Source organism: Anolis carolinensis, chromosome 5 (genome assembly GCF_035594765.1).
Source record: "Anolis carolinensis isolate JA03-04 chromosome 5, rAnoCar3.1.pri, whole genome shotgun sequence".
Classification (NCBI taxonomy): domain Eukaryota; kingdom Metazoa; phylum Chordata; class Lepidosauria; order Squamata; family Dactyloidae; genus Anolis; species Anolis carolinensis.
In genome coordinates this window covers 76315273-76333256 of record NC_085845.1, presented here as the reverse complement: position 1 = coordinate 76333256, position 17984 = coordinate 76315273, and the positions used below count along the sequence as shown (strand labels likewise).

The following is a 17984-nucleotide window of genomic DNA, read 5'->3' as shown; positions in this document are numbered from 1 at the left end:
CATTAATGACAAGCAGCAGCTGTTTACCCACACGCCCCGCCCTGTTTCAATACCGTCACCGACCTTCGTAGCCAATCAACTCCCAAGGTAGGCTTGGCCTCGAGCTTGCCACGCCCCCTCTCAACCCCAGCGACCACACCGCTGTTAGGATCGCTGCTCCGCACGCGTTGAAGGTACTGTGATTGGAGGCCGCGGCGGCCCAATAGCGAGCGCGGAGCAGGTGGCTTCCCTTTGTAGAGCCTTCGACCAATGGGGAAGGCGTGAGGGGCGTGCCCTGAGGAGCGGCGGGCGAGGCGTCGTATCGCGGCGGCGGGGAAAGGCAGCGTCGTCCAATGGGGGCTGGGAGTGGGCGGGGCGGGACGGCGTTCGGGAGAGCAGAGAGGGGAACGCTTGAGGGAGCCGGCCGGACCGCTGTGGGCGCGGGGGCTCGTTCGAGGGCGGCACGAAAATGCACTCGGATGCCGCCGCTGTCAGTAAGTGGGGAGCTCGTCGAAGGAAAGGGGAGAAGGGATGAAGGAAAGAGGTAGGGAAGGTGTGTTTTTGTGTGAAGGGAGAGAGCCCTCAGGGGGACACTGAGGTAACTGTGACGCAGTTGGCCCCGCTTTGTTCGGCGGCGCAGGAAGGGGGCGTGTGTGTGTGGGCCTCCCTCAAGCCTCCTCTTCCGTCGCCTCTTTTTGCCCAATCTATGGGGGAGAAAGGAACACCCCTCTGCTTCCCCTTCGCTGCTTCTCTCGCTCTCCGCTGCATTGTGGGAGTTTGAGTCCTCCGCTCCCAGCTCCTGCGCGGAGCTCTGTCGGGCTGCGCACTACAACTCCCAGAATGCATTGCCCGCCCAACTGTCACCCCCCTTCCCCGTCCTTTATCCTCTCCCCTCCGCCCCCCAATGCAATTATCATATCGTGTTGGAAGAGACCACACTTGGGCCATCCAGCCCAGCCCCCTTCTGCCACGCAGGAAAAACACAGTCAAAGCACTCCCGACAGATGGCCCCCGGCCTCAGTTTCTAATAATTATTATGAACTGAAGCTAGGTGGCCATCTGTCAAGGGTGCTTTGATTGTGCTTTTCCTGTGTGACAGAGGGGGGCTGAGCTGGATGGCCCAAGTGTGGTCTCTTCCAATAATAATAATAATTATAAACATTCTTGATTTGTACCTCGCCATCACCTCACTGAAGGGACTCGAGGCGGCTCACAGAAGCACTCCAAGTGCCGCCTATAAACAACAATACACAAGTATAAGTACAAATAATAATAATAACATTATTTTTATACCCCGCCACTGTCTCCCCGAAGGGACTTGGGGCAGCTCACAAAAGTGCTCCAAGTGCCGCATGTAAACAACAGTGTACAAATATAAGTAAAAATAATAATAACTTTATTTTTATACCCTGCCACCATCTCCCCAAAGGGAGTATATAAAACAACAATTTGAACTCAGATCAGTGCCCAATAAGCTATAGTGTCATCTGTCATAAAAACATGGCCACCTTGTAAACAAGAAGAAAGGAAAGAGATAGTGCAAGTTGTAGCTAAGGAACAAGGGAATGGGATGAAAGTGCTGTCCTGTATCATAATTGCATTCTCAAAGACTTGTATAAACATCCAAGTCTTCAATTCCTAATCTCCCTGGGGAGGGCGTTGCAAAGCTGGGCGGCCACCACTGAGAAGGCCCTCTCCCTCATCCCCCCAACTGTGGAAGGGCCTCCCTGGCAGATCTTAACACTCGCACAGGTACATGGGGGGGGGGGGGGAGGGTTTGCGGTCGCAAAGTTAGGCAGGACCCAAATCGCTTATTTATTTCATATCAAAAGCATTGCATAAATTAGTATAAAACTGACAAAAATAGAAGGAGCAAAAGCGACTAAATATCTTTTGACCAAAAATGGGCAACAGCGACTGCATTGTCTGTAGCCTCAAACAGTTTTTTCTCTGTACATGAGGCAGGACATTACGGACAAGCATACAGATTGTAGTCTGTTCTGCTCAACAGTCACACCAGATGGAGGATTCTTCTAGGTAGTGCCATTTTGCCAAGTTGTCTTTTGTTCTGCCCAGTCCACTTCTGAATCTGTCCAGGAACTTCCAAGTTGCCCATTCTTGGTTTTCCCCTGGAAAAACCTTCGTGGGGGGCCATCCAACTGGGATTTCCTGGTTTAGCTGCCCAGAAGAATACTTTTGGGGGAGTGTTAAGAGGAGTGGTGGTTATCATTAAGCTTATGCTTGATTTGAGTCTACTGGGAGGAGGCTGATAGCCATGCAGTGGATGGTTTTCACAGTCAACTGTATTTCTCTCATAGTTAGCAACTTCGTGCCACACATTGGGTGGCGGGGAGGGCAATGCCAGATAGCTTGTAGAGTTTATCAACAGGTGCAGATTTGAGCCATCCTGTGATTATTCTGCATGTTATTCACAAGTATAAATACAAATAATAATAACTTTATTTTTATACCCCACCACCATCTCCCCGAAGGGACTTGGAGCAGCTCACAGAAGCACTCCAAATGCCGCATATAAACAACAATCCACAAGTAAGGTAAAGATTTAGTTGTGTCCGAGACTGGGGGTTGGCCGTCATCTCAATTTCTAAGCTGAAGAGCCAGTGTTGTCCTTAGACACCTCCAAGGTCATGTGGCCGGTATGACTGCATGGAGTGCTGTTACCTTCCCGCCAGAGTGGTACCTATTGATCTACTCACATTTGCATGTTTTCGAACTGCCAGGTTGGCAGAAGCTGGGGCACAAGTACAAATAATAATAATAATAATAATTTTAATACCCCACCAGCCTTCTCCCCAAAAGGACTCAGAGTGGCTCACAGAAGCACTCCAAGTGCCGCATATAAAAAATACACAAGTATTAATAATAATAGTAATAATAACTTTTTTTTATACCCCACCAACCATCTCCCTTAAGGGACTTGGGGTGGCTCACAGAAGCACTCCATGTGCCACATATAAACAACAATACACAAGTATAAATGCAAATTATAATAATAACTTTACATTTTTACCTCACCAACCATCTCCCTGAAGGGACTCAGGGCGGCTTGCAATTGGAACCAAGCCCAGAACATACAACAAAATGCAGCAACTAAAACACAGTTAAAAACATCATAGCATATACCAATCCAGTTAAAACAATTTAAAACATAGCAGAGTATAAAAACATAATTAAGAGTAAAGCTAACAAACTCAACAACCAGAACCAGGAGTAGGGCATGATTAGACTAGAGAGGGCTGAGCATTGACTTGTGGAAGTGCGGAATATAAGACCAGGGCTAGGTTAGAGTGCTGAGTACAATCTTATTGGTAAATGCGGTGGGCATGAACAAGGACTAACTATTTTCAAAAGCACAGTGAATTATCCAAGTTTTCAAATCCCTACGTAAGGTGGAGAGAGTGGGGGCTAGTCTAATCTCCTTGGGGAGGGATTTCCAGAGCCGGGGGCCACCACCGAGAAGGCCCTCTCGTCCCCACCATCCATGCCTGTGATGGTGGGAGGAAGCAGGAGGAGAGCCTCCCCGGCAGCTCTCGGAGCCCGCATCGGTTCATAGGAGAAGTTGTGGTCGCGAAGATAGGCAGGACCCGAACCGTTTAGGGCTTTGTAGGTGATAACCTGCAGTTTGACTTGGGACTGGAAACAAAGGCATAAGTAAAATCAGCAGCACATATAAAATCCCACTAATAAAATTGTAAGAGTATAAAATTATAATAATTCCTAAAATGCAGTAGAACCTGTGGAAGGCCGGCTATCTGCCATAACAGTCCAAGTGCGAAGCAGTGACTGATCAAGCTGACCATAGATTAAGAGCCATGTTTTTAAATTCACCCAAAAGGCTTGAAGAGTGGGGGCTAATTTAATTTTTTTTAGGGAGGGCATTCCAGAGCTGGGGAGCCACTACCGAGAAGGCCCTCTCTCTTGTCCCCACCAACTGTACTTGAAACGGTGGTGGGACTGAGCAAAAGGCCTCCCTTACTGATTCGTAAAAGGAGATGCAGTCTCAAGGATAGGTTGAATCCGAAGTGTATAGCGCTTTATAGGTAATACCTGCACTTTGAATTGTGCCCAGGAACTTGTCAGGAGCCAGTAGACCTGCTTTGAAAGGGGCATAATATGCTTCCTAAAACTTGCCCTGATTAATAATCTGGCTGCTGACCTTTGCACTAACTGCAGTTTCCGTGTCGTCTTCAAAGGCAGCCCCATGTAGAGTGCATTACAGTAGTCCATTCCAGATTTAACTAAGGCATGGATCACTGTGCCCAAGTCAGGCTTTTTGAGGTACAGTCACAGCTGGCACACAAGTTTTAACTGTATGAAGGCCCTCCCATCACCTGAGCCTCAAGCATCAGCGATGAATCCAGGAGAACTCCCAGACTGTGGATCTGTGTCTTCAGGGGAGTGTAACCTCATTGAGCACAGGCAGCCACCCTATACCCCCATCGGCCTCGCGACTGACCAAGAGGATCTCTGTCTTTTCTGGCTTAAGCCTCAGCTTGTTGACCCTCATCCAGTCCGTCACACAGTTTAAATGCCTCCAAAAGGAGGAGGCAGTTGTGAGACCTATGTTTTAAAAAGCCACCCCTTTATAAGGGACAACTATTGGCCAGTGTCTAACCTCCCCTTTCTGAATATAGTCTTGGAGCGCGTGGCGGCCTTCAAATTCTAGGGATTTCTGAATGAAACTAATTATCTGGATCCATTTCAATCTGGTTTCAGGCCTGGTTATAGAACAGAGAGAGCATTGGTTGCTGACCTCCGCAGAGAGCTAAACTGGGAATATGTCCCTGTTGGTTCTCCTGGATCTCTCAGTGGCTTTCGATACCATCGACCATGGTATCTTTCTGGGTCGTCTTGCTGGGATGGGATTGGGAGGCACTATCTTGCAGTGACTCTGATCCTTCTTGGAGGGCCGTAAATATTAGGTGGTGATGGGGGATTCCTTTTCGAACCTCCGACCATTGACCTGTGAGGTTCTTCAGGGTTCTGTTTGTCCCCTATGCTGTTTAACATTCACATGAAACAGCTAGAAAAGGTCAACAGGAGTTTTGGAGTACCCCTCGCATCAGTGCCACCTGTATGTGGATGCCACCCAGCTCTATTACTCAACTTAATTCCAAGGAAGCTGTCCTGACCCTAAACCAGTGCCTGTTATCAGTAATGGACTGGATGAGGGCAAACAAATTGAAACTTAAGCCAGACAAGACAGAGGTGCTCCTGGTCAGCCGGAAGGCAGACCAGGGAATACGGATCCAGCCTGGGCTGGATGAGGTTATACTCCCCCTGAAGACACAGGTCCAATGTTTGGGTGTCATCCTGATTCAGCGCTAAACCTGGAGGCCTTTCCACAATTAAAACTTGTGCACCAACTGCTCCCGTTCCTTTGGAAGCCAGATTGGCCATGGTGGTACATGCCTTAGTTGCACCCAGTCTGGATTACTGTAACGTGCTCTACGTGGGGCTCTTTGAAGAGTGCTTAGCTGGTCCAAAGAGCTGCAGCCAGGTTGCTCACTGGGGCTAGCTATGGGGGGCGGACAACCCTCTGTTGAGGCAGCTCCACTGGCTGCCAGTCTGTTTCTGGGCAGAATTCAAAGTACTTTAAAGCCTAGACGGTTAAAGTCCAAGCTATTTGGCCAACCACATCCCCTTGTACTAACCTGTTCAGGCCCTGAGATCTTCAGGAGAGGCCCTTCTCTCGGTCCCACCTCCATCTCAGGCTTGGTTGGAACGAGAGGGCTTTCTCTATAGCTGCCTCTCGACTCTGGAACTCCGTGCCCAAGAAAGCAAGAATGGCCCCCTCCCTGCTATCTTTCCAGCAGCAGGCTAAAACCCCTTTTTATTCAGGCAGACTTTAAAAGAAGGTTCTTAAAATTGTCAGGGGCTGTTGTGATTTTATATGCTTTTAATAATGTTTAATACTGTTTTAATACTTGTATGTTGTATATATTTTAAGTTGTATTGCAATACTTTTAGTTGTGAGGCGCTTTTAGTCTATGTGGAGAGAAAAGGCAGGGTATAACAACAACAACAATAAGGAGCCAGTGTTCCACTGTTGAGTCTAAATTCTCCTTCATCTTTGTGTCATTTGAACCCATTGCTCCTAGTCTCCAAGGCCGCAGATAAAAAGCTTGTCCCATCTTCCTTGTGACATACTTGAAGATTTTTAATCATGGCCATTATGTCTACTCTCAATCTTCTCTTTTGCAGGCTAAACAAAGCCAGCTCTTTAAGCCACTCCTCATAATAATAATACCCATGTCGCCTCGTGGCTCATGTTGGGTCACAGCACAGTCAAACACACAAACATTGCAAAAATTCTAAAAACACAAACCTTAAAATGTAGTTCTATAAAATATGCATATCAAAACGCATTTCTATAAAATACATATTAGATACACAGGATAGAGATTAAAAGATAGGACACGAGTTTAAAATTCGTGATTTTAAAATTCGTAAACTGGCTGGGTAGGCCTGCCGGAAGAGAGAGTTCATTAGATAAGTTTTAAATTCTAACAGAACATTTAGATGTCAGAGCTCTTCTGGCAAGTTGTTTTTGGGGCAGCAGATGAATCAAGTTCTGGTAGGCTGCAGTAGACACCCCCAGAGGATGTCAGTGTTCAGGGCGGATTGTACAGGAGAAGCCGATCTTGTAGGTAACCTGGACCCAAACCATGTAGGGCATTAAAAGTCAAAATCAACACATTGTACTTTGCTCAGAAACTAATTGGCAGCCAGTGGAGTGACTTTAGGATAGATTTTTTTTTCGTGTCAGGAGCAACCGGAGTTGCTTCTGGAGTGAGAGAATTGGCCGTCTGCAAGGACGTTGCCCAGGGGACGCCCGGATGTTTTGATGTTTTTACCATCTTTTGGGAGGCTTCTCTCATGTCCCCGCATGGAGCTGGAGCTGATAGAGGGAGCTCATCCACACTCTCCCCAGGTGGGATTCGAACCTGGCAGCTTTCAGGTCAGCAACCCAACCTTCAAGTCACTTAGTCCACTACGCCATCTGGGGGCTCCTTTAGGATAGATGTAATATGCTCACTCTTGGATATTCCTGTGACCGATCTAGCTGCTGTATTTTGAACCAGTTGAAATTTCCGAACTTGGTACAAAGGAAGCTCAATGTAAAACACATTGCAGAAGTCCAACCTTGAGGTTACCAGTGTGTGCACTTCCATCTTCAGGTCCTCCAAATCTAGGAAGGGGCTCAGCTGACAGATCAGCCAAAGCTGATAGTAAGCACTCCTGACTGTTACATCTACCTGGGCTGACATTGGAGATGGATCCAGGAGAACTCCCAGGCTGCGAACACAGTTTTTAGGGGGAGTGTAACCTCATCCAGGACTGGTTGACACACCTCTGTCCCCAGATTAGGACCCTTAATGGCAAGCATCTCTGTCATGGGGCATGGTTTTCAAACTCCCTTCAGTCTACTGAGAACACTGAACTCGGTGGGACTGAGAGTGCATCTATGCTGTAGAATTAAATCAGTTGGTGCCACTTGAACCATTATGAGTCAATGCGGTGGAATTCTGTGATTTGTAGTTTGGTGAGGTAGTAGCCTTCTTTGGCAGAGGAGGCTAAAAACCTTGCCAAACTACAGCTCCCCAAATCCTGTAGTATTGAGCCATGGTGGTTCAAAGTGGTGTCAAAGTGCATTCATTCTACAAGTGCAGATGTACCTTCAATGACAGAAACAAAGGGACTTGTTAGTATGTAGAATGTTCTTATCAATCAATACATTAACATGATCGATAGGAACGCCAAACCTTTCTAAAATCCTTCTTGTGGGTCTGTACTTAAAGAGTTGAATAGCTGTCCTGCTTCTCCACAATGATCATTGGAATTCAAATCACTAATGTGTTAAAAGTGTAATATTAAAATATACCTTCTACCAAGTATACCATCATGAGAGGGACCATATTATCTTTTACTCCTTTATTAGCCTGTTTGTTCACCGAGATGGAACTTTAAAAAGTTTTATATACATGGCTGCATTATTTACATCACTTTTGTTCTTTTAAGATCCAAGAGCAATGTCCCAATCCTGAACATTTCTTTTGGAAATTTATCTCATGACTTTACTGAATCTTCAGACTGAAATAATCTTTGACTTTCAGCCTGTGTCTTGCCTTCTTCTTCTGGTGGAGGTTGGTTAATTTGTAGGCAGAGTTTAATTTTTGTGCAAATGTAAATATGCAAACATGAGCTTTCACATTGTAAAGGCACAGTTCTTTGTTTCTATGTGGAACAGAACAATCTGGTTCCCAGTAAGTTTGTTTTCTCCTGTTACTATCTTTCAGTAATGATGCAAGTACTAAATACTCTAACCCCAATGAAATTATAACTAAACTCCCTACAGTTTGTTCTGTGATAAAAGCTTTATGTAGTTTTTTAATGCTTAGAAGCCAAGATTGAAAACAAGGGACTCTTCTCAAGCTACTGAAGGGCAGCTGCATAGAAAGCCTTTGTGATGTTTCCAAAAATTCTTTGGGCTTGCAATATGAAATCTTATAATTTCCAACATGTCCATTTGCTTTTGGAAATAGTACAGCAGTTAGGTTAAAATGGCTTCTAAGCAATACAGAGATACAATTGGTCTCCTAATGTTAAACATGAAGGAAGCCACCATAAAGTTAAGAAAATCCACAAGCAGTATCTGAAATTACATATTTAACAGAATATGGATTTTTTAGACTAGGTAGGTAAACCAAAATTAGTGGGGTTTTTTTTGTTAGGGTCATCAGTACCATTTTTAAACTCATCTACACCCCTAAGATAGTTCCAATGGAGCTTAGTGTTAGCAGTCTCTGAGTAGGTATACAAAGGGGTGCAACTTCTTTAGGCCTGTTGATAGAATTGTAGATTAAGTGGTGCCTCCACCAAATGCTTGCCACAGAATTTGTGGTTAGTGACAAAGAAAAAATAGCCTGCCTAAGAGACAGTACAAAGCAGAGGTCTATTTTGAGTCCCAGTTGCCAAAGTAATTATTTTGAAGCTGTGTTTTTTTATACCAACAGAAACCTATTTTAAAAAAGTTGTATTAATAATTGCCTCCTTTCTCTGTCAGCCATTTGATTCTCCCATGTCTTGTTCTTTTCCGTCCCAAGTAACAGCTCATGTACTTTTCTCACCCATGATCAACACTCATATTCTCATGGAGATTCTTGCCCTGGATCTCCACTCCCCTGTGTGCATGAATGTAGATGTATTTGCTTACTTTCTCATGCAAATGCAAGGATCCTGTGTTCTAAGCAACCATTAATAGAGTATCATTGGTTGTCAGGGAACATGAGATTGCAGTGGTGCTCATGTACAAGGTTTGGTCTCAGTTACTTCAAAATCTCAATCTTGTAGTGTAGTCATTATGCACATACCTAGTCGCAAACAACCTTCACTTAATTTAGTGCAATTTATGTCTATCTTAGGAAATCTTGGATCTTCATAGATTGCAATTTTATACACTGCTGTATATAATTCATTGAATTCAGGAGGGCATCTTTGCAGATGCAGATGATAGAGCTTGGAAACAGCATGGCTGTAGATATGCAAACCAGTTTGGAGTTACAGTATTTTCTTTTAAAAATCAGCTTTCTTGTAAAATATATTGGAGTCCATTAGCTTATTTCTGCTTCCAGACTTTATTTAAGGTGAATCTCTGTGAAATAGTGACTATGCCATGCCTTCAAACCTATGACTCAGCAGCTCCTTCAAAAGAGACTCTTAAGTATCTTTAATCTGTTGTGGGGGTGTGAAATATCGCATTCTTTTTTTAAAAAAGTTGTATTCAGTATTTATTTGTACTAAACTCTTAAACAATGAATATGGGGTTCATCTAGAAAATGTCTCCTTGTTTTTCCCTCAAGAAAAAAAATACAATTTTTGAACATGTGTTGAAGCATGTCACCCTGGCCAAATTCTTTTTTTGAATATTCTTCTAAGGCACAGATGGTCAAAAATTGGAAAATTTTGGTTTCCATTACAACAGACTGCTCTTTGTAAAATTGGTGTCACTTAGTTCATCCCCAGTATTTTTCATAGAAATAAATTAATATCATTGACGTTATGTTTTATATGTCTTGATCAGCTAAGTTTGTACTCTTAAAACACATGCTTTTAAATCAATGCAGCTTCTGTAAATCTTTTTCTAAACAACCTGCTCTTGAAATACAAAGGGAGTAAGAGTGCTGGTGAGGAAAACAAACAAACTCTACAGACAGCAAAGGAGCACTTCAAATTGTAATTAACACTATAAAGCAATTAATAGTTATTGTATCCAACTAAAGTTGTGAAGAATTGCTATTGACAACTCAGTTTGATGCTAGAGTCCTATTCAATCTTGATATAGAATAAGACCTGTTTAATGTTGAGGGGCTTTGGTTTTCATTTTACAGAGCTTTCCTTGGAACAAGTCCCATGGAAGATCAGCATAAAACAAAACCTCTTTAATTAAAATAAAAATTTCTCTGTTGCATTTATCCTTTTTCTTTACAGAAAGTCTTAATACGCACCCTTATTTCTTGTAATCTTATATTCCTTTGAATTTGATTTAATATATATGAGAGCAACACAAAACTTAGGTTAGCAAAATGCCACTCATACAGTGGATCTTTTTTGAACCTTTCTTCACAAAGGTTTTTCGTGGGGGACTCATGAAAGAGCTGGAATATAGGGTAGAGGGCTGCAAAAATTGACAATAGGTGGATTAAATCTCATTGTGACAGTGATACTTAGAAAATTAGGGTTAAGACCAATGCCCATTTTATATGGAATCCAGCAGCATCTGTAATTTGTTGTATGCCTTTATGTTGTTTCCTATTAATGATGTCTTTAAGGCCAACCTAGCACCAAGATTTGTTCAGAGAGTGGTCCTCTTCACCTTCCTCTGAGGCTGAGAGTATGTGACTGGTCCAAAGTCACCCAGTAGGTTTTCATGGTTAAGTGGGGTCCAAATCCTGATCTTCAGAGTCATAGTCCATTGCTTCAACCGCGACACCATACTGCCTCTCTAACAACTGCAGTGGAAGAGTAGAATTCTTAAAAATCAGGCCAGCCAAATTTATTTGATACTCTTTCCTCCCCATGGGTCAGCTCATTGGTCTTTTCTGAAAGTCTCTTTGCCCTCTAGATGGTATTTGGGCTATACATTTGTCAGCTCAGAGTTTTAGCTAGTGTTGTTCAGATGACAAGCGAGAGTCCATTAATTGGTAGCAAAATGTTTCCAGCATGAAAACAAAGCTTCACTATGGATCCAAAGAATTTTTTTTATTTTAAATGTACCTTAGAAAAAAGAAACCAGTTTACTCTGTTTAGAAAAATGTCCCTGGTTGGTCACCTGAAGATTTAGTACAGATGAGAAGCGGAATGGGTATGATAAGCCCGATCAGGAATGGCAAAAGTAATTCGCATTAGACTACTAACAAAGGAACTTGGTTCTATGATTTACACTTACTGTATATACTCAAGTATAAGCCTAGTTTTTCGCCCCTTTTTTAGGGCTGAAAAAGCTCCCCTCGGCTTATACTCGATTGAGAGTCCTGGCCGGCTTCTATTCAGGTCAGCTTATACTTGAGTATATAGGTATTCAGACTTGGACAGTCTTCTCTTATTAAAGTCTTATTATTATCTTAAATTACAGTTTTATATAAATATTCAAAAACATTTAGCCTACTGATGCCTCAAATAATGCAATTTTATTAATATCTATTTTATTTTTGAAATTGACTTGTAGCTGCTGCATTTCCCACCCTCGTCTTATACTCGAGTCAATAAGTTTTCCCAGTTTTTGTGGTAAAATTAGGTGCCTTGGGTTATTTTCGGGTCGGCTTATACTCGAGTATATATAGGTAATTAAAATGTTCAATACTTCATGAGAGTGTTGTGAGCTTTAAAGTCTTACTTTACTGGGCAGCAGGGTTTTTGAAAAACTTCATTCTCCTATGAGAACCTACCTAGGTTTAAAATCCTTGGGAGAGGCCTTTCTGTATTTGGTAGGAATACAAGAGAAGGTTTTCCCGTGCCTGCTTCTGAGCTTTGAAACTCCTTGCTAAGAGAGATCAAGCTCTCAAGTCCTGCTAACAGGCAGGACAGTCCTTAGTTGGACACGCTTTTGGCCTAAAAATTACTGTAGTTTTGTTGAAATAATCCATAATTGATAGCTATTTACAGTATTTTTTTAAAATGTCATTAACGTTGTAAGTGATTTTTAAAATTACAATTGCGTATTTTATTTTGTTTGCTGTCTTGAGCAATTTTTAAATAGAAAAGCAAGATATACATTTAAAATGAATCACATATATGGCATTCCTAATTATGAAGCACAGGAAGAATACTACAAGTTTTGGAGAGATTGTTGTAATTGGGAAGTGTTTTGGAAGACCACGGAAGTTTTCTACATTTTGGTGAATATAGATTTTGCCTAATACATTGACTTCTGCAAAGTCTGAACGTAAGATGTACAGTATCTGTAATACACATGTCTCAATGTCAGCATCACTCATTGTGATATTGCAAGGTACAGTATTAAGCAATCTTCCTAAAATAAAGCTAAGATTCACATCATCTGGGTCTACTTTATATGCTTGCCTAATTTCAGATATTTGTTCTTTTACTTGGAGCTGTAACAGATAGAAGACACATGTGAACACATATCTATTGCAACATATTTCATCCTGTGTTCCCATCTGAAATCATTTGCAGCAGTTTAAATAATTAAAACAGCAAGATAAAACTGATGATACAACACAGTCTTTGATATATTTCCTTTAAACAAATAAACAAATAAATAAATAACTGAACAATATACATTTCATTAAAAATAAAAGAGTCAAAGGTTTGTTGAAGTAAAATTATGCTTACCATTGTTTAGGAGTCAAGCATGATCTAGTTGGAGAGCATTCTGAAACCAAACTTTGATGTCACTGAAGGGGTTCTGATATGAAATGAAAGTGTTCTACACCAGAGCTGGAGAAGGTCTTCAGTCACATTTTTGAGATTTACCCAGGCAACTTCCAGACCTTGGAGTGTGTGTGTGATTTTTTATTTGAAATTTTCCTCTCAAAACCTCCCTGAAATGTGGTGGTTGATATCTTCCTGTTAAGCCATCATGAAACAACTGAAAATTGGGCCCAAACAGGAGCTGAACATTGCATGATGTCACTTCTAGATCTCTAGTATAACCTGTTGGCTGACATCTGACCCTCTGCTTTACTGTATCATGGGAGATTGCCCATCCTAGTCTTAGCTGCAACCAGCCTGACCATTTGTTTCATCATTGTATTTAGCCGTGGAATAGGTAGGTTCTTATTAAATGAAGCTGGATACTTTTAGATTGCTCTGTGTTGAATATTACCAGTCATGTAAGGAGTCTAGCTTGAATGTGTGTAACATCACATGTCAAGTACTAGCTGCTTTGTGTGAAATCATCTTTCAAAGAATGACTATATCAGAAGATTGGAAGGTACACCATATTTAAAAAACAACGCAGTGCAAAGTTGCACTTTTGAGATGAGGTCATTCATGCTAACATGTGGATTTCTATCCACCACATTAGATGCATTGAAGAAGTGACTTGAACTTATTGAAGTGAATCAGTTAAATTAATCTTAGATCCTTCCTTCATGTTTTCCTTTCCATACGGAAACTAGAATAATGTGATTATCTTTTTAAATATGAGTTCTGCTATATTTTAATTTTATTATGAGTTTGAAGAAACTTCTCTTCAGTAGGAACAAAATCATTTACCAGTGAACATGAAACGTTTAGTTCTTTTAGTGGAAATGTCCCAAAAAAAGGTTTGGCACACATATCCTTCTTTCTGTGGTGTTTCTCTGGTTCAGAAATTGTTTAGTTCTCAGAATACAGCATTCCCAGTAATGAATGTAACTTAAAATCAGCAGTCTTTTAAAACCACACTAGACTGATTGTAGTCGTACAGAAAGAGAACCTATTAATTCTATAGAACAGTTTTACTCAGAACTTCTTGGCATTTTTCTCCTCTGTGACATCAGTCATAATTTGAGTGATCATTCTAGCTGAGTGCTATCTTGTCTGTACACTTGTAAGGATTAGACAGGTGCCAGAATTGTGTCAGCATGCAGCAAGGCTTGTTCATGCCATGACATTTTTGTAATGCTAAAATTAACTTTATATTACTGAAGATGGAAAATGTCTTATGTTACTTCTACATTTTGTATGTTTTGAGAGCTGAAGAGAACCAAGGATAATATCCTCTTACAAAATAAAGTATGGTATTTATGGGGGGGAAGTGACCTCTAGGCCTAAAGTAAAAATAAATCCATTGATCCTACCAAAAGCTTATCTTAAAATAAAATTGGCACACAATCCTTTGAACAACACTGCCAGTAAATAATGTAATTTGTTAAGACACCATGTCTGTTGTTAGGCAAACCAGAATTTTCTGCTAATCCAGGAAGATTCTACGGTGTTACTGTGCCATGGTGAGATACCACTTTCAAATGTATTAAATGGAGTCCTGGAAACCTTTTAATGTACCTTTATTACAGAAGTCAAGAGATGTTTGTCAGTTATGTTTCCATGTGCAGTAGGAACCTAAGGTTTCTATTCAAATATGGAGTTATATGGTAAAATTTTTCCTTCAGAGTTTCCCTCATTAACCTATCTTGAAAGCCTCTTTTAAAAGATGGGGTAGAATTCTTTTCAAACCATGGAGTCAATTGTGTTGGCAAAAACCTATGTCTGTTGCAGACTAATGTAATAGAACTGCAGTTGACATTCGCCACAATTATAAAAATAATAAAATAAAACCTTTATTTGTACCCCACCACCATCTCCCTGGAGGGATTCAGGGCGGCTCACAAAAATACTCAAAAGTGCAACAACACACAGAATATACCAAGGTACATATGCATATAAAAACAATAATATACATTCACATAGCAAATTTACATAAGTAGTTCTGATTGCCTTGCGCAGGGTGGAGCTCAGTATCTCCAGTATGCTTGTCCAGCTATCCTTGCTTCATAGCTGGAGTATCTAGGTCTGTGTTACATTTCTCTGATGCTTGTTGTCCTGTGAATGTTTAACTCTGGCTGTCTATGGCTTGAAGTTTCAGGTAGGATTGCAAGAAGTTTATAAGTACTTAAGCATTTCTAGTCATGGGATATAGTATCTAATTGGTTAAATCATAGTATCTGATGGGTTAAAACATGGCCTGCCATGTGGCCTATGAAGTTTTCAATATCAACATAGTAACATTTATACAGACTTAAAATTACAAACGGCCCTTTGAAGGTAACCATAAGGCTGATATGTAAAAATGCATTTGACACCCATGAGTTAAATCATCACTATGTAAAAACAGCCTTCTTGAAATCCAGAGTGCATATTTCTGAGAAGTCATGTTTGTATCAGTTGTTGGATTGTACTTCTAAATATGTTTGTGTGAGTTATCTATTGTGTGGTTTTGTGTTTACATTAATCATATATAAAATATTTTAGAAATGCTTGGTTAAAGCTAATTCTGTTTTTCCCAATTTGTACACTGAGGGAGGGGGTACTGCTGGGATTTCAGTTCAATCTTAATTCACTAAATTTATGGAACAGGTTAATTCTGTGATCGTCTGTCTCAAAATTGAGGTCAAATGTGATATTGGGACTTCAGTTCAGTCTTAATTTGTCAGTCTGTTGAAGTGCTTGCTGGTAATCTGTATTGTGTTTGAGATGTGTAATCAAAGGGTGTGTATTATAGTTTGGAAAATACTGTATCTGAATTCTAATGAATTGGAGGAAAAAATAACTGTGTATAAAGGGCAATATAAAAGATATTTACCTTACTAAATGTACCAGTCTTGTATTTACCATTTTTAGTGCAGAAGTTTTAAAGATGTTTCATAACCAAATTAAGATTTCTTTCTTTCTTTCTTTCTTTCCAGATTTTCAGCTGAACTCCCATCTATCAACATTGGCAAATATTCACAAGATTTACCACACTCTTAATAGGCTGGTAATCACATGCCATTTCTTTTCTGATAATTTTGTAGTCTTTGATGTATATTTGAAAATCTTGATCATGGGCAAATTTGGTTCTATTAACTCTTCACATGCCTGTTCACCTTTGTATGAATGTTCACATTGTTAATTACATTTGAAGTATGTTGTTTATACAATAGCTGTAAAATTACCATACTGTAGCAGAAATAGTATAGCAGTTACCTGTATAGTGGCGGTAGTAATTTGTTAGCTGCTGCAGTGAGTGTGACTGTTCAGTTATTAGTAGTGCAGCTAATAAGTAGAAGGGAACTCATGTTAATAAAATGATGCTCAGTTTTGTACAGGTGTGAGAAGTGGACCACAATCACAGCATATGTTTAATTTAGATTGTATCCTATTACATTGTATTTTTTGTTTTGTTTTTAAAAGTATATTGGCTAAATTGCTTTATTCAAATATGCATACTTGTAACTTGATACATCATTTATTTCTCTCATTCCAAGTGCCCCAACAGGTTCTCTTGAGCTGACTATGGCTTTTCAATAGTTTACAAGAATTAAACTTGTGAGAATTCATTACAAAGATTTTTCCACAATTGTTACCCCATTCGCTTGTACACAGCACTGGGAGACAAAACTTCTGGAAGCATAACAAATCTATTACTCTTCTGGAAACACAACAGATCTTGAGTATTATAATGGAAAGACAGGTTGCTGGCATTTTTTCAGAGGCAAGAGATGGCAGTGATGGTGATGGGAACTTTATTCTTAGCCCATCTTCACAGATGGAGGTGGCTGGAAATGAAGCTCCCCTGCCCACATTCTTATTGTCAGTCAGAAAGGATCTATTTTCTGTCAGCAGCAAATGTCCAGGGACACATATCTTTCCCTCCCAATGGATGAGCTGAAATATGACTGAATGAAAAGAATGTTTTGTCTTCCTAGAGAAACGCAGTGTGAGAATGTTGAGAATAAGCAACATTTCAACTTTGCCTTCGTGTACTTGCACCCAACTCACATACTTCTCCCATTGTTTAACAGAGTAGTAGATACTTTGGCTCCCATTCTTACACCCAGGTTTTCTTACCTTGATATTGCAACATCTACTTGAACTTGTAGAATGTCAGTGCCTGGAGGTTTAACAGGCAATAGGCTATTTGGAATAATACTCCTTTCCTGGAACGTGTTGAGATGTGCTTGGAGTCTTCTGCCTGTTGCTTTCTTGATCACATTCTGAGAAATTATTTCTTTCTCTGGTATTGAAGATGTAGAAGGCTTTGATTTCTTTCACTTTGTAGTCCCAATGATATATTACAACTTCATGTTAGAGTTTCTTTAAATTGTTGTTTTCCGTATCACTATTGTAGCCATTTCAGAGTTCATTCCTTCTGAGGATATTGATTAATATCTAAATCCAAATACTGACACAATATTGGCAAATTAGTCACTATCTCCATATATTTTGACTGTTAAGGGTGTTGGAGGAAATGGCTAATAAATTACCTTATGTTTCCATGTATGGTGGGAATCTAAGGGTTCTACTCAAATTTGGAGTTACTGGTATATGATAAAGGTTTTCCGTCAGAGTTTTCTTCATTAACCTAATTTGAAAGCCTCTTCTAAAAGATGTGGTAGAATTCTTTTCAAAAGATGTTTTTTCTGACAAACATCTTTTGAAAAGAATTCTACCACATCTTTTAGAAGAGGCTTTCAAATTAGGTTAATGATGAAAACTCTGATGGAAAACCTTTATCATATACCGGTAACTCCAAATTTGAGTAGAACCCTTTTCTTAGATTTTTTGGTCATAATTTTAAAACTCACAGCAGATTTAAAAAGCACAGTAAATCTTTAGAAGCATTTTATTGATTAGTGCCCTAGGGAGAAAAAGCAAAGAGGGGCATCTCCCAAGAAGCTTTGAAGACAGAAAAAGTGAAAAGAGGAGGGAAAGTGGTAAGATGAAATGGGCTAGCTGATGCTATATGAAAACTACATAAGAATAGTTGAAGTCTGTTA

General features: G+C 40.5%; 1 protein-coding gene across 3 annotated transcripts in view; it reads left to right on the top strand.

The window, feature by feature from the left end:
- The first annotated feature begins 319 nt into the window (after positions 1–319).
- The window catches only part of dcun1d4 (defective in cullin neddylation 1 domain containing 4), a 35971-nt gene continuing 18306 nt past the window's right edge, over positions 320–17984 (top strand). For 2 of the 3 annotated variants that reach the window (XM_062981598.1, XM_062981597.1), the window contains exons 1-2: positions 320–473; positions 15912–15982. In XM_062981598.1, coding sequence (XP_062837668.1) covers positions 449–473; positions 15912–15982 — 96 coding nt within the window. In that variant the 5' untranslated portion in view covers positions 320–448. Of the gene's footprint in view, positions 474–513; positions 533–15911; positions 15983–17984 lie in introns of those variants that run through there. The other variant, XM_062981599.1, reaches the window with a different exon arrangement.